The sequence below is a fragment of the Enoplosus armatus genome, chromosome 6 (genome assembly GCF_043641665.1).
Source record: "Enoplosus armatus isolate fEnoArm2 chromosome 6, fEnoArm2.hap1, whole genome shotgun sequence".
Classification (NCBI taxonomy): domain Eukaryota; kingdom Metazoa; phylum Chordata; class Actinopteri; order Centrarchiformes; family Enoplosidae; genus Enoplosus; species Enoplosus armatus.
This window is the reverse complement of record NC_092185.1, coordinates 6,969,769-6,997,069: the sequence shown is the minus strand read 5'-3', so window position 1 is coordinate 6,997,069 and position 27,301 is coordinate 6,969,769. Positions and strand designations below refer to the sequence as shown.

The following is a 27,301-nucleotide window of genomic DNA, read 5'->3' as shown; positions in this document are numbered from 1 at the left end:
AATGGAGCTAAAATTAGCTTGTCTCTGTCCAGCCTGGTAGATTTATCATTGGTTCATGTTTAACTCCGTTAGAGAGCAAACTCTGGCTGTGAGTGTCAGGCTCCGTCAAAGCCTCTCTGTTTGAACTAAAGCCTGGCTCTCTGCGGACTTTAAGATTACTTATTTATGAGCTCGAGGTACTTTTCCAGAGAGCCTTCCTGTTTAGCCATTTAGCACTTTATTTTGCTTCCTGTCGGGATCTATTGTTTCTCATTTAGATGTAACTGTGATACAGAGTCGGAGGAAATAGTACACAGCCTGTGGATTGACACTGATCGAGTGCCGTCGCATAAATAGGAAGCTGCTCGGCTCACTTCAGCAGAGCAGCCAGCTTTGTATGAATTGGAGGAATTGTGCGTTGCATTATGTTTCTCCTCAGTGGACGGGATGAATGGATGTGCTTGTGCACCTCGGCCTTTGGTGCAAATGGGATGAAGGGAATGCGATGATATAGAAATTCATAGCTGGCGTTATAGAATATATTTCAGCAGGTTGAAGTCACACAATTTCTCTTGCTTAAAGCCGCCTGTGACTTAAAAACTGCTAACAATGTCCTGAACTACTCACAAGAAACCTCAAACACTGGGACCGCTGTGACCCTTGCCCTCAGAGAGCTGGTTTTTCGCGCATGAATTCAACCTAGTTCTCGACCAAATTGCACTTTTACACCAGATTATCTGAAATTATCTTTCTCAGATATGGTCTGGCTGGCTTGAGCCTTGGCTTAACTAAACCAATTTCCTAAAGGAGGATTAGAGTTAATCTAGCACTAAATTACGTCTTGAATAAAACTTTCAAGACAGGTGTAACTTCAGATTAATGGATTATTACAACACCAGCGAATAGCACCCGCTAAACAAGGGTTTACTGACAGGAGCAACCAGTTTTGATAAAATCATTTTCTTATACTTGTATTTCTTTTTTCCTGTATCCCCTCCCTTTAATGTTTTAGGTATTCTGCTCGTAATCCTGCTCTTTTTTTCCATCTCCATTGTTTTGCCTGCTTCTCCTCCAATTCCACTAAATAATGGGCTCTCTGCCATTCTAGCTTTTATGAGCACCGTCACCCTCAGTCTGCTCAGTGTTGACTACCAACACAGGTGGCTGAAATTCAACTTGTTTAACATGTTTTTCAGAAAGCCATTTTTAAACCAGGGTTAGATATTCTAGATAAAGACCCACTTCTGGTTGAATTTATTTACCGCCCAATGACGAGACAAACTTCATGTCATCCGATATTACTCATCTTTACCCCTCCCACTGTTATATGATGTGATGTGACAGATGAATACATGCATACTTTTTTTTAATGGATGTGGTAAATTTGGCTGTATGAATGAACCGAGTGCACACTTGGCACAGTGTTTACTTAATGCTCTTTAGAAACATTAATTCAGGCCTGTCAGCTCTTCCAAACCAAATCATTTACTCCTGATATCTGTCATCGGCTTCATAACCGAATGTCAGTCAAATGTGTGAATTTCACTGACCTGCTGTGCATTATTAAATCTGTCAATAAAACATCTCTAGTGTGTAAAATAGTCAGGAACTACCAAATAAAAGGCGAGTATGTGGGGAAATGAGGCAGTTATTAACTGGATGACTCTCTTCGAATGCCCTCTAATCAACCCTGCACAGAAACCACATGGTTTCCTCTGGTGGCAGCAGTCCTCTGCAGCCTATGCATGCTCTAGTAACCCACAGTAGACGTTACAGTGAAGCTCAGTCTTCAACAACCAATACAATGTTCACTCTCAAAGCTTCATTTTGCTTTTTACACACACCGTGTTGGTTTTGTTATGCATAATTAAGTATATTTCGTATCCCTCCATTTTCATTCATGTTAAAGCCACAGAAACTTGGACGTCATTTGGCCGCGGTTTCTCTTATCTCGATACAAACCACAACACTGAGCGGATCTCCTCCTGCTGGGCTGGAAAGTGGAGATCAAAGCGGTGTTAAATTAGATGAGCTCCGTCCAGAAATGTTCAGAGCATCCGCTCAGATAACTGGGAGAGCTTTAAGGAGACAGAGATGATGGTGAACAGAGCCGTCACTCTTTCTTGTGTTGCCAGCTGAGCTTGTCAACCCATCCATTTGAAAAAATAAAGCGGGTGGCCAATCGACTGTAGATTGGCCACCCGCTTTATTTTTTCAAATGGATGGGTTGTAATAGTAGTCTGAGACTCTGCTTTGTGTGTTCGCATTTGACTGTGATAACACAATTAAACAGTTTGGGCCATGTAAATCTTTATTTTTAAGGAGAGTGATTCACTGACCAGGACAGTTTCAGTTGCAAATCAATTGCACTATTTGTACATAAAGAGTGACAACATAAGAAATTTAATTCTTATCATCTTTTGCTCTTCTCTGCAGGCTTGTCGATGACAGGTGTGTGGTCCAGCCTGATGCTGGAGACCTGGCCAACCCACCCAAAAAGTTCAGAGGTGTGTATGAATATGCTAGTCACACTGGTCCGAGGTTACACACACACACACTTTTATTTTTAAACTGTCAAGGCTGACCAGGTCCTTTGCGCTCAATGTTGTGTAACACAACATTGTGGTTTTGGAGAGGCTTGTATTTGTTTAAATACCTCTGGAGGCCTCTGGTGGGCAAATAACCATTAACGTCAAAAATGCAGTTTCACCACATTAAGACCCTCAAGTGGCACTTAACCTGACTCGCAGAGAGTGACTCCTGTGTGCCTGAATGCTTCTCCTCCGCTCCAGATTGCCTCTTCAAGGTGTGTCCCATGAACAGATACTCGGCCCAGAAGCAGTTCTGGAAGGCAAAACAAGGAAAACAAGGAAACAACAACACACAGGGAGACCTGTTTAAGAAGTTACAGGTAGAGTCTTATCACAGTCTGCATCTAGATCTTCATTTTCATTTGCATCACAAAGCTTTGGTAAATCTCTGTTTCTTTACTCAGCATGCAGCAGAACTGGAGCAGAAGCAGAACGAGTCGGAGAACAAGAAGCTCCTTGGAGAAGTTGTCAAATACAGTAATGTCATTCAGGTACAGCCCGTCTCTTCAGCAAACACCTGCGGCGTCAGATTGTCTTGAGTCCAGGGCCTTGTTTTTGTTTTCTTGTTTACCAAGGTTGTGTTACTGTCATCCGATCCCTGACACCTCAGGCTATTTTGGGAAAGTCCACAATGTTTTAGTATTTGGTTTCACTGATTGCTAAACTTTTGTTTTAGGGGTCAAATTGAGAAAACAACAACATATTTAATTGCTGTTGCAAAATACAGTCTCCATTGTTCTGTAGCTTCTGTAAACAGGCCTTATCAAGAAGCAGTTTGTTAGTTATGACGTCAAACACTGGTATGATTTAGCCCTTGTTTGTTAAATGGAATCAGGAAATATGTTGTGTGTTATTACACACACACTTATTCAAATGAGCTCAAGTTGAATAAGATAAACTAACTCTTTTTAATGCTACAAGAATTTACCTTGAGCTGCTTTTACTCTTGTACAGTGGTGGAAGGTAACTAAGTACATTAACTCAAGTACTATACTTAAATACACATTTGACATACTTTAGGAGTATTTTCTTCTTCTACTCCACTGGAGTGGAGGGAAATATTGTACTGAATCCACTGCAATTACACGACAGCTTTAGCGACTAGTTACGTCACAGATTTTTTCCAACCAAAACATATGAAGAATTTATAAAATACGATGCTTTGTTATAGATTAAACTACCCAACAGTATATACAAGTACAGCCGAAACGATTAGTTAATTCGTCGACTGATAGAAAATGAATGAGCAACTATTTTGATAATGGTAAAAAGTAATTAATTATTGACATTGATATGTTTACAGTGTGGTATTAGTACTTTTACTTAAGGATCTGAATACTTCCTCCACCGCTGCTCTTGTAGTATCTGAACACCCTGATTCTTCTGTCTCAGCTCCTGCACATTAAGAGTAATAAGTACCTGACGGTGAACAAGCGTCTCCCGGCTTTGCTTGAGAAGAACGCCATGCGGGTTTCTTTGGACCCGGCCGGGAACGAGGGCTCCTGGTTCTACATTCAACCCTTCTGGAAGCTCCGCAGCGAAGGAGATAATGTAGGTTTCCCTCTACTGAGCGCCACGCACATTTCTAAAGACAAGAAGTACTGTACCACAACTTCACATTCCTCTCTGTTACAAGTACAGCAGATTGGTGTGTGAGCCGACTTTTTCATCCTATACACTGACAGTTCATTGTTTGTCCCGTTCCGGTAACATTTCTGATTTTGTCCTTCCCCTTTGGCTTTAGCATCCTATGGTTAAAGGTATTGCTCTTGATTGTGCATGGTGTTTGTGCATTATTCAGTCAGACACAGAATATCATGTAAACAGCATGGATGCACTGCCCTTTTCATTGCATGTAGACTCTTAGGTTGAGTTTTAAAAGCATCCGGTCATGTCACTGATACTGCTTCACTGTATTTGAAAAAAATTTTTTTTTTAAATATTCCAACATGGCATTGGAATAAGTGTGACGAGCCACCCATTGCTGAAGCCGCAGTGTGCTCGTGTGTGGCTGGTTAGGGTCTATCATCACTCAGATTGGGTTAGAGAGCATGCATTATGCAAGCGATGATACAATAACAGGCAGCGTACTTTTCTGTCACCGTATATCTCCGTATGCTGCATTCACGTCCACTGGCCTTGCTATGAATAAACCTGTTTTGTGTGAACAGCTCCACCACTCTGTCATGTGAAGCTCAGCCTGTCGCGCAGCACATAATGAGATGTTTGCAGACCTTAGACAAACCCCTTTGCATGGACACACTCTTACTTCCTGTTTGATCCATCTGAACACTGCTGGTCTTTCTCCCACTGGGATATGACTGTCTCCAATTGGATTTAAGGTGGTGGTTGGAGACAAGGTGGTGCTGATGCCAGTGAATGCAGGGCAGCCCCTTCATGCCAGTAACATCGAGCTGCTCGACAACTTCGGCTGCAAAGAGGTGGGACTACTTCATTTATATTGTTTGTATCGGAGCGGAAACGATATATAGCTGTGGCCAGATAAAATCCTACAACAACTTTTCACCAAGACAAACCTGCAGCTTGTCTTCTGTAGTTTATCTAATAGTTTTCATGTTGTCTTAGTCCACAGAAGAACATGTGATCCTTTAACTGTTGTTGAAACATAAACATCACTAAAGAGGGTGATGTTTCAAGGATTTCAAGAAGCAACATGTGACAATAAAAATGTATTAATTTCATGTTGTGTTTGCCCCTTACTCTCTGCTTTATGCTGCAGGTCAATGCTGTTAACTGTAACACCAGCTGGAAGGTCGCCTTGTTCATGAAGTTTAGCGACTACAGGGAAGATGTGCTGAAGGGGGTATGTTGCTTTATCGCTTTTAGATCCATTTCCTCAGTGTATCTTTTTATTTAGCGGGACCACATGTAGCTTTGATTATCTTTAGAGCAAACATCATGTGGTTATCTTGCAGCACTCTCATGTTTTGTCCGTGTCCTCTGTCAGGGAGACGTGGTGAGGCTGTTTCACGCCGAGCAGGAGAAGTTTCTGACCGGTGACGAGTACAAGAAGCAGCAGCACGTCTTCCTCAGGACCACGCTGCGGCAGTCTGCCACCTCCGCCACCAGCTCCAAGGCTCTCTGGGAGATCGAGGTAAAACACATACAGGAATGAACAATATCTCTCTTAAATGTTTTCATGCTACTTCATTAAAATCATTGTTTCTAGAAAGAAGTCACGTTCTGGTGAGTTCTTGGCTTGAGTGTGGCTTTTAGTAACAAGCAGCCACACATCAATAAAATAAAGACCCAGCTAAAGCCAGTTGAAATAAACATAAATCAGCAAATTATGTATTTCTAAGCACTTAAATGTGCAGTTTTGTCATATATAAAGAGCATTTCTCACAAATTTAAGCCACCATTTCCCCTTTGATGTCTGCCTGTCTGCCACTTTAACCTTTACTTCTCTGTAATCCACTGTCTGTCATACTGTATGTTCCTCTTTATCAGCATGCACTAAATTGAAGTTCCTGTTGCCCCTCTGCTGTTCGTGCCAGAATGTACTTATACTACCATATCAGTTGTTGACATGTTGTTGTGTCAGTATGACGAACACAAATTCCTGTTGTACTTGGCACATAGGGCGACTCTCATTCTGACTCGCTGTAACACACGCAGTGATAAACTGATGACGAGTGCTGAAAATGAAGCCACGCGTCCCTGTTTCATTTTGTTTGTGAATTGTTGTCACTTTGAACAACAGAAATCATCCCCCGATTGCTGTTAAACCACAGAGCTGTTCTGTCTACTGAACAAAACCGCAGACTAAATGAGCAGTGTTGTGACCCTCATAAAGGCATAAACTTTATCAGACCAGTTGGAGGCAAGCGCAGACTGACAATAAACCACATACTTGCAGGAGACAGGAAACATCATAAACGGTGGACGAAAACTGATGCTTCTAGGTGTATTATGTCCCTTATTTTGTGTCTCTCCGTGCCAGGTTGTGCACTATGACCCCTGTAGAGGCGGAGCCGGCCAGTGGAACAGTCTCTTCCGCTTCAAACACCTGGCGACTGGGAATTACCTCGCAGCTGAGGTGAGTTTTCACCCTTCAAGCTTTTGTCATGGTTTTGCAGTGCTTCTTCCATCCATTTAATTGTGTAGCTGCTTATCATTGTGTTTAATAACAGTCACAATCATTTCTCCTTTATTTCACTTTTTATAGTTTCTGAATAAGCACAGTTGAGGGGGATTTTAGGCGATGTGCTGTAGGTGGCAGTATTCCCATTGATATGGACGCTATCACCCATCTTTTGCAGCTGAATAGTGTGGATATGGGTGATGGGAATGATAACGACACGATTATCATCAGAGCTTTCCAGACTTGAGGTCACTGACCGCTCACTTTCTCTGCAGGTGAACCCTGAATTCAAAGACAACACAGTGGAGCCCAAAGGAGAGGTGAGCCGGTCAAACAAGCACATTCAGCTTCAAAATCACACACACTTAACTTCAGACTGGCTACTACTAACAGATTCACATCAAGTTATATACTAAGTTGATATTTATAATTCAAGACATCAGAAATGCACATAGTTTGTCATTTTACACCATATATGAGTCACATTGCACTTCTCGGAAAGAGAGAATGACTTGGTGAACAGGAGAGACGATTATATGAGTTTTAGTGGAAAGAACGATTATCTCAGTAGTTATACGTCCAACCTCAGGCTCTTCTCTGTCTCCTCATCCTTTGGTTATGCAATACCACCAGTTCTCTCACACTTACAAAGTACACACACACACACGCACACACACAAACTCTGAATCTATATCTAGACATTTCTTTCAGCTCTTAGCTACCTTGCACATTTGTATTCTGGCAACGCACGGAGCGCGCACACAAACTCTCTCAGCCTCACACACTTTCTCATGCACATGCTGAATTTCAGACACACAGGGGGCTCCTTACATAACGTCTGGGTGTGGGGGTGCCCTGCGAGAGGGGATGGAGGGGAGGCAGACGTGCTGTCTGCTCTGCTCCACTCGCTTGTGCTAAGCTGGTGGGGTGAGTCACCAGCGGAGGGTGGGGGGGGGGGGGGGGAGGAGTGGGAAGATAGAGAAGCTGAGGCATGGAGGCAGCTCTGGGGAGCTTCCCATTGACATGCAGAGAACAGTGGGAGAAATTAACCCTTGCCATTATCTGCTGCATCTGCACAGCGCAGACTGTAGCATCCTGCGTACTGCAGTGTCTAACACACCACACAGAGAAGTCATGGCTCTCTGGCTACGTTTCTGTGCAATTTGATACCTCATTAGTGTAAGAAGCTGTGACAGTATAGTTTGGCTCACATCCGTCTGTCCTCAATTATAGATTTTTATCAACCATTGGGCTCATTTATCAGTATTTACTATATATTTATGTTTGTGGAAAGTTTTGGCAGCTTCACACAAAACTCAGCTTTTTGTTAAACACTTAAATGAGTCTGAAGTCTATGAAGTGTGTGAGTGCAGTTTAACATTGTTGCCTTGTGGTGTATCAATTAATCAAACAGTGGACAGAAAAGTAATTGATCAAGTTATTGGAACACTTGTGCTGCAGTATCCTGTGTGTCATCATCTAAAGTAATAAACCAAATATTTGCTGGTTGCAGCAAATATCATATGTGTCTTTATTATTAGAAACAGAATTATTTGGAATTACTATAATTATCATTAATCTGTTAAAATAGTGAAAATTAGCTTCTTCTATCCAACCAACAGTTAAAAATCCAAAGATATTAAATCTACTATCACATGTGATTCATTGACTTGCAAGAGCGTAAACACAGTCGTGCGACCTGCTCTGCAGCTGTCTTTTATAGACTTGAATATGGACTCAACATACAAGGGGCCAAACGACTCAACTGTCTGTCCATATAAGCGTTTAGATCGACACTAATTTCTACTTCCTCTGTGTGTGTGTTTCTGTGTGTATCCTCATGTGTGTGCGCTGCAGAATGAGACGGATACTGTGTTCTCTAAGAGGAAGCATCAAGCAGCAGAGAAGATTGCTTTCACCCTGGTGTCTGTTCCCCATGGGAATGACATTGCCTCTCTGTTTGAGCTGGATGCCACCACTCTGCAGCGGGCCGACTGTCTGGTGCCCAGGTCAGTCACCCACATGGGGGCAACAGTAACAATAACAAGTTATATCTGCTCTAGTTGAATCCACAGGGGGCATTTTTCACTAGAGTTCACAGCACAGAGCACAGCAGTTCTTGTCAGGAAATCTGCCATTAGGGTGAGAAACTGTCACTCATTGTGACACCAAACATCTGCTTTTGTGAATATTTTTCAACTAAGTGTCATTTTGTTGTTAGTGAAAGAACAACCTGAAATATACTGACACTCGTTACTGGATAATTTCACAAACAAGAAGAACTGAAATAAAAGCGAATAGAAGTTTCTCATTAATTTGGCATGACATACATTTAATATACACTTATTTTATAACAACACTAAGAGTCCACTTCCATGCTAGCTGCTCTGTGAGGCTGTACTGTACTTAGGCCCAGAGGTACCTTGAGTTAAATGCTAATGCCAGCATGCTAACGTGTTCACATGACAATGTCAGCATGCTGATGTGTAGCAGGTGTAATAATTACCGTGTTCAAATTAGTTTAGCGTGTTAGCATGCTAACATTCGCCCTAAACACAAAGAACAGCTGAGGCTGATGGGAATATCATACGTTTTGCAGGTATCTGGTCATAAACCAAAACTTAGGACAAATTAAAATTTGACCTGATGATGGCACTAGATGAAAAATCAGGGGATCACAATTACAATTCATCCTGAGGGGGGCATGAGTGTCTGTACCAATTGTCATGGCAATCCATCCCATAGTTGTCAAACAAAAAAAGAGAAATGTTCACCTCATGGTGGCGCTAGAGGAAATCAGAGAATCAGCAAAGTCAGTAGGTTTTATCCTCTAGGGACCATGATTGTCTGTACAAAATGTCATGGTAATCCATCCAATAGTTGCTAAGATGTTTCTGTCCAAAACGACCAAAGTCGTGGATCAAATGACAGGCCGACATTGCCATCCCTAAAAAAAATACTCGATATGAGACTAACTGATTAACCAAGATGGATACTTTTCATTTCAATAACGGCTGCAAGAATACAATCAACAACAAAAAAAAATCATATGTGGTGTAAATGACTTGTCCCATCCGTCCTCAGAAACTCCTATGTGAGACTTAGGCACCTGTGCACCAACACCTGGGTGACGAGCACCAACGTCCCCATCGATGCAGAAGAGGAGCGTCCGGTTATGCTCAAGGTCTACACACACACACACACACACACACACAAACACACACAGTCTCACACACACTCAAGTGAAACAAACATGGATGCATTATGTGAACATGTCTTTTGGCTGTCACAATAGATTGGCACCTGTCCCACCAAAGAGGACAAAGAGGCTTTTGCCATCGTATCTGTTCCGCTGTCGGAGGTCCGAGACTTGGACTTTGCCAACGATGCCAGCAAGGTCCTGGAGTCCACTGTGAGGAAGCTTCAGTACGGCAACATCGCTCAGAATGAGAGGAGGTACAGATACATGACGACACAGGTGACACAAGATGGTGTGCATGTTTTATGATTTCATGTTATTTTTTGCCCTCATACATATTTCAGGTTCGTGACTAAGCTCCTGGAGGACCTGGTTTTCTTTGTGTGTGTGGTACCAAATAACGGCCAGGATGTTCTGTCTGTGGTTACCTCCACACCCAACCGAGAGAGGCAGAAACTCATGAGGGAACAGAACATCCTCGCCCAGGTCAGCACGAGTACACACTCACTTCTTTCTGTCCTTTATGTGGGCAGCATGCAGATTGAAGTATTTTCCAGCTGTAGACGCTCGGTTGGCTCTTCATCATTGTATGCGGGCTTCTGTTCCCCCAGATCTTTGGCATCCTGAAGGCTCCATTCACAGATCAGGGTGACGGTCCGATGCTAAAGTTGGAGGATTTGGGAGACCAGCGCTATGCTCACTTCAAGTACATGTTGAGACTCTGCTACAGGGTGCTACGTCACTCCCAACAGGACTATCGCAAGAACCAGGCATGTTTCCACCTTCCACACAAGTCAAGTATTTTACATTGAGTTGTCACCAGGCTCGTTATCACTGGGGGGGGGGGGGGGGGTTTGTGGGGTAGTTTAAGGATACAGAGGTGGCTTTTGACTCGGAGCTTATCTGTATAGAGTCTGCCAGATTGTCTGGGTAAATCTATGCTGCTGTAATAATGCCCTTAATCAAGAATCCCAAGTAGTGCTCAGTCTTTTAATCGATTAGTTGATCAACAGAAATAGTTCATGGCAAGTTTAATAATGAAAGTGAGCTCATATCATATTTGAATTGAGAAATTGAAGTTTTAGTTAAGGAATAAAACTCACTCAATTGCACGACCTCACTTGAGCTTGGATACGTTTTAAATATGCTTATTATTTTTGATATTTTATAAGCTAAATCATTAATCGGTTAATTGAAAATAATAGTCAGTAGATTAATTGATAGGACCAAGCCCCCTGATGAAAAAAGTCATCATTTGCAGCCCTTGACTAATCACAAATAACTCATGTTGAGCTGCTCAGTGGCTAACAGGCGGTGGATGTGACAGGCAGCTCTCAGGTGTGACTGTGGGCAACTTCATGAATGTGAATCAGGGTGTTTTTTTTTTTTCCAAAGTTATCTTGTTCAACAAGGTCTCCCTGGATAATGGTTAAATGAACACACTAGATGCAGTGATTCAGCACATTTTTATGCTTTCTGCATTTAGTCTTTTTCTCTCAACCTCATTTCACTACCACTTACATCAGAGGTGTATATAACCATATTCTTGTGCCACGCAGGAATATATAGCCAAAAAGTTCTCAATCATGCAGTCTCAGATTGGGTATGAGATCCTGGCCGAGGACACAATCACTGCCCTGCTGCACAACAACCGCAAGCTGCTGGAAAAACACATCACAGCCAGAGAGATTGAGACGTTCGTCAGCCTATTGAGGCGCAACAGAGAGCCCAGGTCAGACATGTACACCTCCCAAAGATTAGAAGACACAGGACAATTTAATAATAGAAGTTCATGAAAATGACTTTTGTTTTGTTGTGAATGGTTAATTGTGTGAAACAGGAGCTGAACTCTGCAGTATACTGTGTTAAAATGCAGAATAATGCAATCCAATACAATATGTGAATCTTACATAACGCCCTGGTAGCTCACCTGGTATAGTGTGTACCATGTATTAAGGTTGCGTCCTTACTGCAGCAGCCTGTGTTCAACTCCGGCCTTTGCTGCATGTCTTCTCCTCTCTCTCCCCTGCCTTTCCTGTCTCTCTCTACTGTCACTGTCAATAAAGGCAAAATGCCAAAAAAATATATCCAATGCAACAGTAAGACACACGTGTACAATCAGTTCATGTGTTCCTATGCTGAAACTTCGTGTGTGAAACATTCGTTAAACGTCGCGATTCATGTCTGGTCTATTCTTCCAGATTCCTGGATTATCTCTCCGATCTCTGCGTGTCCAACAAGACCGCCATCCCCGTCACACAGGAGCTTATCTGTAAATTTATGCTGAACCCCACCAACGCAGATATCCTCATCCAGACCAAGTGAGTCACACCCTGTGTTATCTATATTTAAAACATCCACAAGTTGATCCTGTCATATTTCAGTCGTTCATTTTTAAACATGTATAAACACGCACATGCAGTCCTCTCTACAGCATGTTTCCTCCAGTGTGCCTCTTGTGAAATTCAGCAGCAGCAGCAGCTCTTCGTCAGAGTGCAATTTTTCTAGTAACTGCTTTATGTCACACTTCCCCCCCAGACTAATCTCTAACACGGAGACCACCCTGGAGTCCTCGCTGCTGCAGGAGGAGGTGGAGGAGGAGGAGGTTTGGCTTTACTGGATTGACAGCCACAAAGAGCCTCACGGCAAATCCATTCGCCACCTGGCCCAGGATGCTAAGGGCAACCACAAGATGGATGTAGACATCATCACCTATTACAGGTGACTGTGGCATTCTTGCCTTCAGTTCCCCCATGTACGACACCTTCTTTCCCCTGTAATTGCTGAAACAAGCAAGCATGAGTTAATGTTTTCCCCCTTTTCTTCCCATGTCCAATCCGCAAAACCAAAATCTCTCCCCGTGTCCCTCGCCTCCTCTGTAGGTACCAGCTCAACCTGTTTGCTAAAATGTGTCTGGACCGTCAGTACCTTGCCATCAACCAGATCTCCTGTCAGCTACCTGTGGATCTGATCCTGCGCTGCATGTTTGACGACTGCCTGCCCTACAACCTCAGGGCCTCCTTCTGCCGCCTCATGCTGCACATGCACGTGGACCGGGACCCACAAGAGGCCGTGGTGCCCGTGCGCTATGCCCGCCTCTGGACTGAGATCCCGTCCAAGATCACCATCCACGAGTGAGCGTCCGTCTGCGTGATTACGTGTCTTATGTACAGGCTGCGATTGTGATTGTGACTGTGATTGTGCTTCATCCACAGGTTTGAGTATGAGTCCACTGACACCTCACAAGAGGAGATGAAGAAGACGTTTGCTCACACCATGGAGTTTGTGGAAGAATACCTTAGAGACGTGGTCAGCCAGCCTTTTCCATTTGGGGATAAAGACAAGAATGAACTAACGCTAGAGGTAAAATAAACTCAACATGGTTCATGTGTTTTCATCCACATTTGTTTTCTCACATACGCTACTTCAATGATGTGCTTGTTTTACTTCTCTCTCCCAGGTGGTGAATCTGGCTCGTAACCTGGTTTACTTCGGTTTCTATAGCTTTAGTGAGCTGCTGCGTCTCACGCGCACTCTGCTGGCCATCCTGGATATTGTCCAGCACCCACTCACCTTCATGAACAAGCTCAACAAGAGCCCAGAGGCTGGTCAGTGCAGTTACACAGCATTAAGTGCATTATTTCATTGCGATGGTCAGCTATGGTTTGCTTTAAAAACTAGATAGAAAGTTTAAAGCTAATGAGTAAAAATTTTGTTTAATAAATGATAAATGGTAAATGGTAAATGATCTCACTTATATAGCGCTTTTCTTCTCTGAGTGAAGGACAGTCAAGAGCCCAGCATCAGTTTTCCTCAAGTGAAAATAACAGGGAGCTTATAGAGGGAGAAAATAGTTGGGGTAATAGTCTTGCTTTTTAGATCTTGTGAGAAGAATCTATACAGTTTTTTGGACCAAATAAAGAAACCTAGCTGTCAGTGGAACCAAAATATGAAGTTACAGAAATGTCCATATGAGGTTAAAGATGACTTTCTGCGGATCAGCGAAAGGACCGGTCTGCTCTTGGAAATGATTCAGGGTAGTTGTTGTAGCAGTTATGACACAGAGTCAAATGTCTCACATGCTTGAGCTGACACATGTCAACTATGTAAGTGGATGTAAATGACAGGCTTTACACAAGCACAATGCAACATGTGTGAAGACAAATGTTTCCTTTAGGCAACAATGTCCTGCGTACGATCCACGGAGTTGGGGAAATGATGACTCAGATGGTGATGAGTCGAGGTGTGCCACACAGCCTCCCTGACACCTCCCCCTCTCTGCGCTATGGGAAGGGACACTTCCTGCCGGACAACGAGGATGTCATGGTGATGGACACCAAGCTGAAGATCATCGAGATCCTGCAAGTAAGCGCCACCTACTGGATGCACTTTTAGTGATTTCTGGTGCAGTTTGGCTTCATTCATCTGTTTGATTCTCGTTTTGTGTGATCTTTGTTTCCCTGTTAGTTCATCCTGAGTGTGAGGTTGGATTATAGGATCACATACTTGTTGTCTATCTACAAGAAAGAGTTTGGGGACAAGAGCATAACTGACAGCTCTGCCTCTTTGGCTGATATGCCCCTAGTGACACGTGAGACTTCATTCTCTCTTAATGCAAACACTAAAGCATTCTTTTAACGCTCTGAATGAGGTGGTTACCACTGCAGCCTGCCATACTTTACTGAACTGTTGTCCACTTTATTTTGTCTCCAGCTTCTGAACCAGACATAGATGAGATTGCAACCAAAGCAGAGAGCATGTTCGCAGGGAGGTAGGTGAAGCTGTACTGAAATACACTCACATTGATTAAAGATGTAAGCAGATTGTTCTTGATTGATCTTGAAATTATTGCATCTGCTTAACAACTGCTGTCTGAGCTTTATTGTGCACATGTGGATTGACTGCGTGCGTATGTGTGATTTCAGCTCAGAGTTAAGTGCGGTGGAGCTGGACGATGAGGGTGGCCGGACGTTTTTGAGGGTTCTCATCCATCTCATCATGCAAGATTACCCCCCGCTGGTGTCCGGCTCGCTGCAGCTCATCTTCAAACACTTCAGCCAGAGAGCTGAGGTGCTGCAGGCCTTCAAACAGGTAGCGACACAGCAGTTCTCCAGCATTTGAGCAGACAGAGTGTGGCATTAGGCACTTCCTGAGTTAAGTGATTTTTGTCATGGTTGATGTAATCAGTTTGAATTAAGAGGGTTCTCCAAAGAGCCAAAGCAGCGGCTGTAAAATGTCTCACTAAGAGCTTCCTCAGCTGGAATCTAGAGCTGCACAAGCTCCCATTTTAACAACGCGCTGACTTTCCAAAGTGGTGCACTGAGACTTCTTGGCAGAGATATGCTTTCACACACATTTGTTCTTTTAATATCTTTATGTCTGGTTTATTTCTCATCCAGTGTCTGCCTGTGTGTGTGTGTGTGTGTGTGTTTTCCAGGTCCAGCTGCTAGTGTCAGAGCAGGATGTAGAGAACTACAAGCAGATCAAGGCAGACCTGGACCAGCTGCGTCTGACTGTTGAGAAGTCAGAGCTGTGGGTGGAGAAGAGTGGAGTCTACAGCAGTGAGGACCTGGGGGTCAGACCGGGCAAAGAGCAGAACACCGAGGTGCTGTACCATCATGTAATGGCATCCAGCTTCTAAAAGCAAAATTTCACACTTCAGATTTTAGTGTGACATGTATTTCTTCACTGGAAGTTACTATATTTATCTTCAACATCCCACCAGTCATTCAGCTGCACTGTAAACGGCTTCTTTTGTCTGTTGTTATTGTTGATGAAAGCTGATGGAAAGATGTTTTGTTAGCTCAGTACTTAATGAATGATAATCAGGAACCTGCTGTAAATCAGTTTTTATTGGTCAGGCCTGTAACATGCAGTGTGTTTTCACATCATTATTGTTACATTGATACAAGGATCAGTGCAGGGACTTTTCCCACCACACTGTGACAAACGCCTGGTACTTAGAGCCTGGATGTAGACTTTGTTGCACGCCAAAGATGAACCTTTTGGAGTGAATATATAAGAATTGTGTGGCTTTAGTTAAAGTCATAAACTTTTAGCATACCGTTAATTTATATACCGTATCACATACTCATTTTTCTTCATGTGTGTCTCTTGCCAGGAGGTCGTCCTGAGCCCAGTACAGGATGGAGATAATAAACCTCAAATTGACAGCAACAAAGCAAACAACTACAACATCGTCAAAGAGGTGAACTCCACGTCTTCTATTTCTAGGTTGTTCAGGTCTTTTTGTTCTGCAGTGTGTCTACAATAGATGTGTGTGTCTGATATTTAGATTCTACTGCGGCTCAGTAAGCTGTGTTATCCCAGTAAGAAGAGCCGTGTGCAGCAGCAGAGGCTGCTGAAGAACATGGGGGCCCATACTGTAGTGCTGGACCTGCTGCAGATCCCCTATGAGAAGGTGACTAACAACGCAAACAGTCGACTGAACGACTCGTTGCACTCAATGTTTCTGTGAAATCTTTGTGTAACATGGGTTCTTGATGTCTTGATGTCTTACATTCTCTATAATAATCTTCCCTTCTATTTGTTTTGTTCTGCCTTTGCACAGAGTGATGAGAAGATGAACGAGATCATGACGCTGGCACATACATTTCTGCAAAACTTCTGCAGAGGAAACCCTCAGAACCAAGCTCTGCTACATAAACACCTGAACCTGTTCCTCACTCCAGGGGTATGTGGATATGACCTTGCTTTACTTTTGCCTCGTTGGCATGCTGTTACTGTTATTAGAGATGTCCTCTTTTCTAGAACAGCATGCAGTAGCATCAGCAGAATTGGCCTATAATGAAAAATACAAGGTCCAAAACAACAGCAGCCTGACAGAAGTGATGTGTTGTCTTAGTTTTTTATAAGCAACAACAGTTTTCTTTTTTCTCTGTTATACAAATGGATCAATACACTGTTTTCATGAAGACGCTCGAGATTGAATCCTGACTTCTGTTTTTCACCAGCTGCTGGAAGCTGAGACAATGCGTCACATCTTTATGAACAACTACCAGCTGTGCAATGAGATCAGCGACCGCGTGGTCCATCATTTTGTCCACTGCATTGAAACACACGGAAGACATGTTCAGTACCTCAAGTTCCTGGAAACCATTGTGAAAGCTGATGGGAAGTATGTGAAGAAAAGTCAGGACAAAGTCATGACAGAGGTGAGAATGAAATGTTTTCACATCGCATCGATCCACGTAATAGTTCTCCTAAAGCTTTAACAGGATTCATTTGAATAAATTGCAACCACCGATCACCTGAAAAAATCTCATAATTACTATTATTACAGTATAAACATTAACGCTGTCTTTGTAGGGAATACTACTGAAGAGGTCTAAATGACTTGTTTTCTCTTTAGTACAGAGTTATTAGAAGGTTATGTCATCTTACACAGATACCTTACAGTCATTAAAGTACGTTTATTGTTTAGTTGCAGGAGCAGTGTGCTGCATTAAATTACATATTAATCAGGATTCTTAAAATTAGTTAAATTCAATGCTTATATGCAGCTCATTGTGTTACAGCCGTGTGTTATGTGAAGAAATATTTGCAAAAGAAAACACTCTCTCATGCATTCATTTTTTATTTTTACATGTTATGGTGATACCTCGTGTAACTTTTCCGTGGCTCTCTGTTTGTGTGTCCAGCTGGTGAACGGAGGCGAGGACGTACTGGTGTTCTACAACGACCGCTCCTCCTTCCCGGTGTTGCTGCAGATGATGGGCTCTGAGCGAGAGCGGACGGATGAAGATGGAGCTCTGGCGTACCACAACACGCTCGTGGAGCTACTGGCTGCCTGCACCGAGGGCAAGAACGTCTACACTGAGCTGAAATGCAACTCTCTGCTACCACTGGACGACATTGTCAAAGTTGTCACTGATGTCCACTGTATACCAGAGGTAAAGGCTAAAGGCTTGGGTTTTATTGTATAGATAAATACTATATATTTTGTCAAATGTTTTCATTTTTGGGTACAATTTTAAGTCTCTTTTATCGCTCTTTTTATCTGAAACTAACCAGGCATCTTATGTTCATCTAATGTTATTTTTTACCCCCCCCCCCCAGGTGAAAACTGCTTATGTGAACTTTGTAAATCACTGTTACGTGGACACAGAGGTAGAAATGAAGGAGATCTACACCTCCAACCATATCTGGAAGCTCTTTGACAACTTCCTGGTGGACATGTCTAGTGTAAGGCTCTGTCAGTCTTGTCTTGTCATGTCTTCCGGACACTTTTTTTAATGAGGCAGTTTATGTGATACATCGAGGCTTACTTGTGTGTTAAATTCCTTCACATACCGCATGTGCAGAAGAAATGAAAAAGATACGATGTGAGGTTGAACTTGTTCAGAAGTTTTTCTCTATTTCATTTTTTGTATTTAAGGTGTGCAACACTACCACAGACCGTAACCATGCCGATTCTGCGCTGGAGAAGTATGTGACGGAGACAGTGATGGCCATTGTCAAGGGTTTCTTCAGCTCACCTTTCTCCGTCAACCACTCCAACCTGCAGGTATTGTTTGTCACCTCTGACAGGCTGGTGAAATGTGCCCGCAGAGGGAGGCTCACTCATGGCACGTCCAAACCCTTTGACAACTTTTAGCTACTTTACAGTAAAAATATTTGACAGCAGACTGCCTCCTTCAGTGGCTCCTTCGCTTGGGACCATCTTGTTTCATTACAGACATTAGTACCTCAAGCAGCTGCTTGAGGTGTTTTACGCAGAAGTCTCTACTAATGTCTCCTATCAGAGACAATACTGAAGTGTTCCCATTAGGATTGTCTCTGTCTTTCTCTACACTTATGCCCTTTAAAAAAAACAGTATTCCCTGCTCTCTCTCCTCTTTTCACAGACAAACCAGTCTGTCTTCATCAAGCTGCTCCAGTCTTCTTTCAGGATCTACAACTGCACCTGGATCGTCTCAGCTCAGAAGGCTAATATTGAGAGCTGTATCAAAACACTGGCTGACGTTGGTAAGTGTATCAAAACGTAAATTGCTAATACATGTACTGTAATAAATGTATTGATTGTGTTGATTTAGATTTTTACCAGTATTTATTCAGAGATGGGTCGTTTTTCATGTCACAGTGTAAGTCTGAGCTGCACAGCACGTTTGACCACTGAGGTGCCTGAGCTGTGTTTGCTGTCCGAGCAGAACAAATGAACTCACATCAACATCTAACCTTTCGTATTCTTCCCCAGCTAAGGCACGGGCCATAGCCATCCCAGTGGACCTGGACAGTCAGGTCAACACTTTGTCTCTCAAGGTCCATAGTAACATGGTGCAGCGAGCAGCCAAGGACTGGAGGACCTCTGCCCGCACACGACCCCGCAAGGAGCCCCTGGGTGGCCCTGACTATAAGAACATCATTGAGAAGCTGCAGGTGCACATTTTTATACCAAGACTAGGAGAACAAAAAAAAAAAAAAAGCCATGCTAGCGGCTCTGAGACTGCACACAGGCACAGTGGTGCTATCAGCTTGCTAACATGCTCGCAATGACAGTTGTTAAGCAGGTATAATGTTTACCATGTTCACAATCTTTGTTTAGCGTGTCATTATTTTGCAGGTACCTGGTCATAAGCTAAATGAAAAGTTAAGGAATCACCAAAGTTATTGTAATTCATTCTGAGGGGGACGTAAACGTCTCGACCAGTTTTTATGGCAATCCATCCAATAGTTAGACTTTAAAGTCCAAATTGTTAACCTCGTGGTGGCACGAGAGGAAAAGTCTGGGGATCACCAGAGTTACTAGGCTGCATCCTCTGGGGACTGTGGCTGTCTGTACAAAGTGTTGTGGCAATCCAGCCAACAGTTGTTGTTATATTTAAGTCTTGACCAAAGCGGTGGACTGACTGACTGACACAGCCATCCATGGACCCGTGCTGCTTGCATGGCTAAAATATTACAGTCACAGGAGAGTCCAAGTTGAAAACTTTATGAGGGCTTTATTGTATGGTATTGTATGAGCCTTTATGTGTGTCTGTCTGTCATGTACAGGGGGTTGTGTCCCTTCTGGAGGAGCAGTTCAGTCCGAAGGTCCAGGCAGAGTTTTCTGTGCTGGTGGATGTTCTTCACAGCCCCGAGCTGCTGTTTCCAGAAGCTGCTCGGTTACGCTGTGAGAGCGGAGCTTTCATGTCCAAGTAAGTCCATAATCTGTGTATGGAACAAAGAACACGTTCCTCACTTTTGAAGGCCCTAGCTAATGCTAACTAAATACACGACCTGCGTGTTTAGGTGAAACGATGAAAAGAAGACGACTGCTGGGTGCCAAGCCCCTTTACCCAAGTCACACGTATTAATCTCAAGCATCAACTAAAACCTACACTAATGAACTACTATTTATTACCGTTACTATTATATTTATTCGGTAGTATGGGAAGCTTTGGAAAAGAGTTGAAAGTGAAGAAACACAATTACAAAAAAAAACCATTGAAATCATAAATGAACCAACATTTAGCTTTAAAATTATTTAAAAGAAAAAAAGTACTTTTTGTGGTCAGGGGACTCCTCAAACGAACAGGTATTAGATATTTCATAAAGGAATGAGTTTAATACACATCAAACCTCCAGGGGTGCTGTTACTCTGCTGCTGCTGTCTGACCTCCCTGGAGAGCAGAAAAGGAGATTTCACCTGTGTTGATCAATAAAGTATTGCTTTGTTTTCACTTGTGAGCCAGTGACTGCATTAGCAGGACACGGCTGTAAATTATATAGCACTTCTCTTCACCCTGTCAGACTGATCAAACACACCAAGAAGCTTATGGACAAAGAGGAGAAGCTGTGTATCAAGATCCTGCAGACACTCAGAGAGATGCTGGACAAGAAGGAATGCATTCAGGAGTCTGTGAGTACTTGACCCTGCATGGGGAGTAATGTCACTGAAACATGGCTTTCATTAAATCATTTGTCATCAGATTTCAGGATCCTCACATTCTCACTGTTGCATAAAAAACACATTAATTAGGTAGAATCATCTCAAAGGTTGCCCTGTCTTCAAGCGCCAGCAGTGCTGTACTCCTATCAGCAGTGCAGTGTAGTCCTTGTTTTCTCCCAGGTCTGTCGGCCCAGAGCCCAGACTCCCCTTCATCAGTATGCTGTGGGCCTTTCTATGTTACATAAGGCAGCGAGGCACTTGAGGACACACTCACACTGAGAGGGAGAATAGGAGGGAGGAAGTAAGGGAAGGAGGAGGAGGAGGAGGAGGTGGAGGAGGAGGGGGGCAAGCACTGAACAAACAAATCAATACTGCAGCGAGTGGGGGGTGCAGGAGCCTGTCTCCTGCTGCACCCCCTCTCAGCCAGAGGCCTTGAAAGTGAATGACAGGAGTTGGTAGAGGAGACTTAAGGAGGTGGCTGCATGTGTGTATGTTTGTGCGCACCAATGGGGTGGAGGGTGAGGGCCAAAGTTCAGAAAAGTCAGCTCTGTAATCACCTTTTTGGAAGGTTTAGGAGAATTTGTTCCAGCTGTGTGGTGAGAGGAGGCGGCGCTGTGCAACACAAAATGAGCTGCTGCGGTCAAGACTTCAATCAGCGTGCATAAAAAAACACAACAACTCCAAAGAATCATCCATTGTTTTGCATCGCTTAGAGCTCAGTTTATTGTACTAAATGTTGTCCTGAAGTAAAGTGGGAGAGAGCATGTGTTCACTGATGTGGGATTTCATGCATGACATGATTATTTTTGGCTGGCAATGCTGTCCTACTGAAGGCTGTTTTTGTCTCACCAGAACGTCACCCTAAAATAGAATGTATGTATGTGCCTTTACCCTCCCTTTCAGTGTAATTGCATTAGTAATACTGTCAAGACTACCCTTCTCAATATAGTACATGTCAGCCAGTGTCACTTACAGCTGCTTGAGGAGTAAGAGTTTTGTTTTCCCTATTTGTGTTTGCATCTTGTGTCAGTCAGCCAGGCTGTTTTTTACGAAAGGCAAATTATTCAACAGTTGTGTGGAACAAGATCAGAGGAATTCAAAGTGGAAAAACAGTCACTTTTTAAAAGCGGCTCGACACATTCGAGAAGCCAGACAGTGCGGTAACGATATGTGAAATGTCAGTTTGTGTAGGTGTGCGTGAGTGTGTTCAAGCATATATTTGTGGCCTCTCTTTGTCATATCCCTGTAGCCCAGAGCGTGGAGCTGCAGCCTCACTGCACAGGAGAGAGAGAGAGAGAGAGGGAGAGGGAGAGAGGGAGAGGGAGAGAGGGAGAAAACGATTGATGGAAATGATGAGAGAGGGAGAGGCAGACAGACAAAAAACAGAAGGAGAGAGAGACAGAGTGACAGCATAGGCAGCAGAGGTTGGTGGCTCCCCTGGGGTGCAATGAGTGGGTGGAGGAGAGTGAGAGAAAGAGATGGAGGGAGAGTGATCGAGGGAGGGAGGGAGGGAGGCAGCCATGTGAGGAGCCATGTGAGTGGAAGGGAAAAAAAAGTGGGCAGCGGCTGCAGGGTGAGGGATTGGAGGGAACCGGAGTCTGCTCAGTCCATGAGGAGACAGGGCAGGGGGTGCGCTTACGTAACAGCCTGCAGTGGCTGAGCTAGCGTCACGTGGACCATCACGTTCTCCCTCCCTCCCTCCCTCCCTCCTTCCCTCCCTCCCTCCTTACTCTCACTCTTCTGTCCGCTCTCTGCCTCTCTCTGCCTCTCTCTACCTCTCTCTACCTCCTTTGCCCCCTCCATGCTTTGTTTGAGTCTATCGCATTCTGTCTGCCCGCTCGAGTTATTTTCTGCATCCCTCTCTCCCCTCTGGTCCCACCCAGGCCTTGCTCTCTGTTTGCCTGGGTCATGCCAGGAGCACTGGTCGGCCAGCGAGGGGAAGATCTGCAGCAGTCACAGTATAGAAATGTGTTGGCTCCGACTGCTGCACTTCACTTGTTTTGGTTGTCAGATAAGGACAGCTTTATAAATGTTTGTGCTCTCACTTACCCTCAAGATGTCAAGGGTGAGGCTTTTTCAGGGAAAACATACCTGAATGAATGTTTCATGCATACTGATACTGTATACAAATATTACATAGGAGAAAATATGCATAAGATACTAAGTTATCTTGCCTTGCGCACTTTGTCACGTGGCTGCAAGCACATTTGTTGCTACTGAAGAAAATGAATCTTTAAAAGTGGGAAACAAACACATAGTTTCATTTTTAAAAAAGGCTAAGTAATTTCTTAAATCATCTGGCTACTTCACAAATGTTTCTCAAACAGGAATAAATAATGCAATTTGTTGGGGACTGTTTTCATCTGTGGATTAGCACGTTTGTTGCTGAATATTTAAAGCACCAGGATGGTGTATGTTGTTGCATATGCTCTGGACACCTTTGACTCAAGATAAACTTTTTTTTATAGTTTTGGACAACAATGAAGGTCTATGGCACAGAGGAATACGTTATATCAGGCTTTTGATACACTGACATTACTTATTAGCAGGATCAGTTCGTTGTTGGTTTTATTCTTTTCATGCGGTTGGACAATAAGAAAAAAATATATAATATCACTGTACTTGTAACACCTTTCAATGGCTGAAGTCTCTTTTTAACTTGTGCATATTTTTGTTGTCATTAGATGCTTTTTGTGAACATGTGCATGTATATGTATATGTATGTGTATCTTCTTCGTTACAGAGGATTGAAAAAGCCAGTTATGTAATATAAACCACTCTCACACTCTCTTTCCTCCCTCTCTTTCACACTTATCCCTGTCATTCACACACTGTCTGTCTGCCTGTCTGTCTGTCCTTCTTTCTCTTCTCGTCCCTCTCTCACTCTCTTTCTTTCGTGCTTGCCAAGTTTCACACCACCTGCCCAAGGAAAAGCAGATTTACAGATTACCACCCTCTCAATGCTAAGCGCATCACACGGACGCATGTAGACGCAAAGCTTTGCTCAGACACACACACACGGTCGCAGGCATGCAGTGCCACGCTGGCTGTCCCTCTGTGAGCTCATCCTGCAGGGCTTTTCCCTGTTTGTCTGTCATCTCATGGGAGTAGTGGAACGTGGCTTAGGTTCATCCACAGGGAGCGGGTCAGTCAGACAGGCAGAGAGCCGGGGGTGAGCTCACGGATACATCGTATGGTTTGACCTTTGGCTGGATTCAGGCTGACACAGCATGCTGAGTCAAGTCAGGAAGTTGGAGTCAGGAAATGTAGATCCTAAATTTGGATTCTGAATGCCTTATGGTTTCATACATTTTTATGTAATGCCAAAAAAGTAATAATTATTTGTGTGGAAATGTAATTGTCATGTACGTTTTACTACCTGAGTTTGTGCTAAGAAGGCCCCTCCTTCCTTCCTTCCTTCCTTCCTTCCTTCCTTCCTTCCTTCCTTCCTCACTCTCGCCCTCATTTCCCTCGATCCATCAGTCAGGTGTCTCTTAGTTGAGTGTTGTGTTTTGGTTTCCATGGCGATTAGGGATTAGCACATGTTGTTTGTCTGTCTGGTCTGGCCGTGACTGGGCACAGGACGTCTGTGTGCCCTGTGTAGAAATGCCTTCAGACCAGGAGCACAGTGCCTGCCGAACTCTTTTAGCTCCAAGCCGTGGAGGAAAGTGACGTCCTGTAAAAACCACTAGTAGACATGCGAAAGGCCCTGACTTCATGCATCTGAGGGCCTCTATGAATGAGATTAATTGTCATTGTGAACAGTGTTTCGACACAGTTCATAGCGTGTTATTTGAATCTGATTGCATGTGAGTTAGGTCTCTTGTGTTCAGGGAGGCACATGACAGGCGACAGGATGAATCATATGAATTGCAAACTTGTGTTTGGACTGATGCACATAGCTGGTGGACAGAATAATAGAAACATCTTAGAATAACACACAATAGCCCTGCAGTAAATACGAATGTAGTGAACCTGTTTTTTAAAATTTCGTTTGGTCTTTGTTGTCACTGTCGGAGGTGGTCGTTTCTGAAGGCTTGTAGTGCTATTAAGCAAATATCCCGTTAGGTGCCTTTCAGTTAGTTTTCATCAGTGTCTACTTGTGACCATTGTTCCTTTTTGCCAACACAGTTTTCCTGCATTTGACACATACTGTCATCATCAGTTTGAGACTTTTCCCCTTACATTACATAATTTGGCAGTGTTTGTAACTGATCCACTAGCAATTTAGGTAGCAACCATCTGGCCTTTGTGCCCCTCTGCAAGTTCCCTTATGTTGCCGTGGTAACGCATTTATGAAAGTAGTGTCTATTAGAGCTGTAAATCTATATTCAATTTGACACACTAATGTAGACTATTTAATTGTGATTGGCTTGTTGTTGCATCAGTCACAAACACTGGAAAATTATGCAGCGTAGCAAAGAAAAAAAGTCTGAAATCATGACAACATATGCCAGTGGCTAAGAGTAGACTCTCACCAACACTGATGGAAAAAACTACAGACTCAAAAAATGACTGTTGAGATGATTCAATGCCTCAAATGAACAGTTAATACTCGCAGCTCTGTGAGGCTGTACTTGGGCACAGTGGCACCTTGAGCCAAATGCTAACGTCAGCTTACTAACTTGCCCAGAATGACAATGCTAACATGCTGATTTTTAGAAGGTATAATGTTTACCATGGGGTCACAAACATTATTACAATTCATCCTTTGGGGGACATGAACATGTGTACAAAATGTTAGGGCAATCCATTTAATAGTTGTGGAGATATTTCAGCCTGGACTGTCTGACAGACAGGCTGTGATTTCCATCCCGAAAAACAAAACCACTTGCACGGCTAAAACCCGAGCCCACGGCAAAACTTGATTAACTGCTGGGCTGTTTTATTGTAGGGTGTTTCTCTTATTTTGTCCGCCTTGTACACATGCTCGGGTACCAGTGAGCCAGCTAACCTATCTCCAACACTACAGTCTTCCTAACAAGCACAATCACCACTTAACAATGTTAGTGGATCACAAGTAACACTTCCATAGTGAGCTAACACTGGGCCTTTTTCCTGAATGCTTGTTTACGCTGCTGGTCTTGTATTTCCCTGAACCAGTCTCACCAATTGCTCTCACATGTGGGCTTAATTTGTTTTGCTGATGTGCTTGTTTGTCGGATAAAATCATTTTATGTACTGTGGAATCGCAGCTTGAAAAACATTGTAAATGGCGACATGTGATGCTCGTCAACACCCATGAGTGTGTCTTTTTATCAGATGCATGTACTTTGGTAGACTGTTGGCCCTGTGTGTAGTGACTGTGGGTCACACAATGTTTCATATCCTACAGAAGGGAACAGCATCACCTAACCAAGTTTAGCACAGCCCAGCGTTAAAGTGCATTAACAGAGTTTTAGAAATCTTGAGCCCATGAGTCAACGCCATCACCAACGCACATTCAGTTTTATTCATCAAGGTAATTTTTGAAAGCATAACTACAATAACTTTATCTCTATTTTCCCTATAATTAGTACCAGATTACATACTTTTCCAGGAAATTATTTGGAAATTATGGACCAGTAAAGTAAAGCACTACTGTTTTACTTCCAAATATGAATGCCTAAATTCTGTGAAGTGACATTTTGGTCGAGAAATATAAAATCCTGGTAATTTAAAAAATGTGGGTCTGCCTGAAAAATGTGCATGCTTTTAACTGAAAAAGCCAAACTAAAAAAAAACAGATGACATGACCTCACTGTCCTCAATGGTAGCTACAGCCCTGCCTGCGTCTTCCCACGTCTCCGTCCTCACTCTCCCACTACATGTTCCCAAAGTGTCTGTACTGAAACAGCAGGATAATGTGACTGCATGTGTCTTGATTTCCAGATTTTGTCCTATTCATGAAATAACTCCCTTGGTGAGAAAGAACGCCTTGCAAAACACATTGATATGGATATGTATTATGTTACGGAAGGCTCCCACTTTAAGCTTTTCATTTTCCCTCCAGTTCCAAGCTGTGGAGGAGCTCACTGACTCCTTAGAGACAACTGAAGTCTTTATTAGATAACATGCAACACATCCTTTTTATACGGTACACGATCAGATTGTGTATTGAGTATCTTGTGCTAATGACAACAACAGTACAGAAGGTAGAGTTTCAGTTTGAAACGAAGACTGCAGTTTCTGTTGGGGCCTAAATGTTGCTTGCTGGCGCTAAAGTTGTTGGATGTTGCTCAGCCCTCACATGGCCTGTGTCACAGTGTACTTGATCAGTTTCCTCCACTGTTTACAAAAGACACACACCCAGAGTCCTCTCAGGTTTCTGTTGTGGGAGAAAGTAACACAGAAAAGAAAACTATTACCCCCCCCTCCCCATCTGAACCTTGTTTGGGTAACATTCTCCTCCTCTGTGGCCTGAGTCTCTGCTATTATCGACCTTGTCTGACCCGAGCAGCTCAAGCCTCCCCCGCCCGTTCCTGCAACTGTCTGTCTTGGTTCACAGCTGGTACTGCCCTCCGCTGCCTTTGTGAGTTTTCAGACCACCTAAAGAA

General features: G+C 43.3%; 1 protein-coding gene across 1 annotated transcript in view; it reads left to right on the top strand.

Moving 5' to 3' along the window:
* Positions 1-27,301, top strand: part of itpr2 (inositol 1,4,5-trisphosphate receptor, type 2) — a 54,561-nt gene that overhangs the window by 2,406 nt on the left and 24,854 nt on the right. The window contains exons 2-37 of the mRNA XM_070908014.1: positions 2,416-2,486; positions 2,772-2,890; positions 2,975-3,061; positions 3,963-4,121; positions 4,913-5,011; positions 5,311-5,394; positions 5,539-5,685; positions 6,535-6,630; positions 6,951-6,995; positions 8,539-8,684; positions 9,760-9,859; positions 9,971-10,131; positions 10,219-10,360; positions 10,486-10,644; positions 11,434-11,606; positions 12,076-12,195; positions 12,413-12,595; positions 12,757-13,008; positions 13,090-13,237; positions 13,335-13,482; positions 14,052-14,239; positions 14,342-14,465; positions 14,588-14,645; positions 14,800-14,965; positions 15,312-15,479; positions 16,020-16,082; positions 16,170-16,307; positions 16,455-16,568; positions 16,849-17,049; positions 17,536-17,787; positions 17,954-18,079; positions 18,273-18,401; positions 18,742-18,862; positions 19,092-19,273; positions 19,889-20,031; positions 20,627-20,735. Of these exons, the coding sequence (XP_070764115.1) occupies positions 2,416-2,486; positions 2,772-2,890; positions 2,975-3,061; positions 3,963-4,121; positions 4,913-5,011; positions 5,311-5,394; positions 5,539-5,685; positions 6,535-6,630; positions 6,951-6,995; positions 8,539-8,684; positions 9,760-9,859; positions 9,971-10,131; positions 10,219-10,360; positions 10,486-10,644; positions 11,434-11,606; positions 12,076-12,195; positions 12,413-12,595; positions 12,757-13,008; positions 13,090-13,237; positions 13,335-13,482; positions 14,052-14,239; positions 14,342-14,465; positions 14,588-14,645; positions 14,800-14,965; positions 15,312-15,479; positions 16,020-16,082; positions 16,170-16,307; positions 16,455-16,568; positions 16,849-17,049; positions 17,536-17,787; positions 17,954-18,079; positions 18,273-18,401; positions 18,742-18,862; positions 19,092-19,273; positions 19,889-20,031; positions 20,627-20,735 (4,921 nt within the window). The remainder of the gene's footprint in view (positions 1-2,415; positions 2,487-2,771; positions 2,891-2,974; positions 3,062-3,962; positions 4,122-4,912; positions 5,012-5,310; positions 5,395-5,538; positions 5,686-6,534; positions 6,631-6,950; positions 6,996-8,538; positions 8,685-9,759; positions 9,860-9,970; positions 10,132-10,218; positions 10,361-10,485; positions 10,645-11,433; positions 11,607-12,075; positions 12,196-12,412; positions 12,596-12,756; positions 13,009-13,089; positions 13,238-13,334; positions 13,483-14,051; positions 14,240-14,341; positions 14,466-14,587; positions 14,646-14,799; positions 14,966-15,311; positions 15,480-16,019; positions 16,083-16,169; positions 16,308-16,454; positions 16,569-16,848; positions 17,050-17,535; positions 17,788-17,953; positions 18,080-18,272; positions 18,402-18,741; positions 18,863-19,091; positions 19,274-19,888; positions 20,032-20,626; positions 20,736-27,301) is intronic.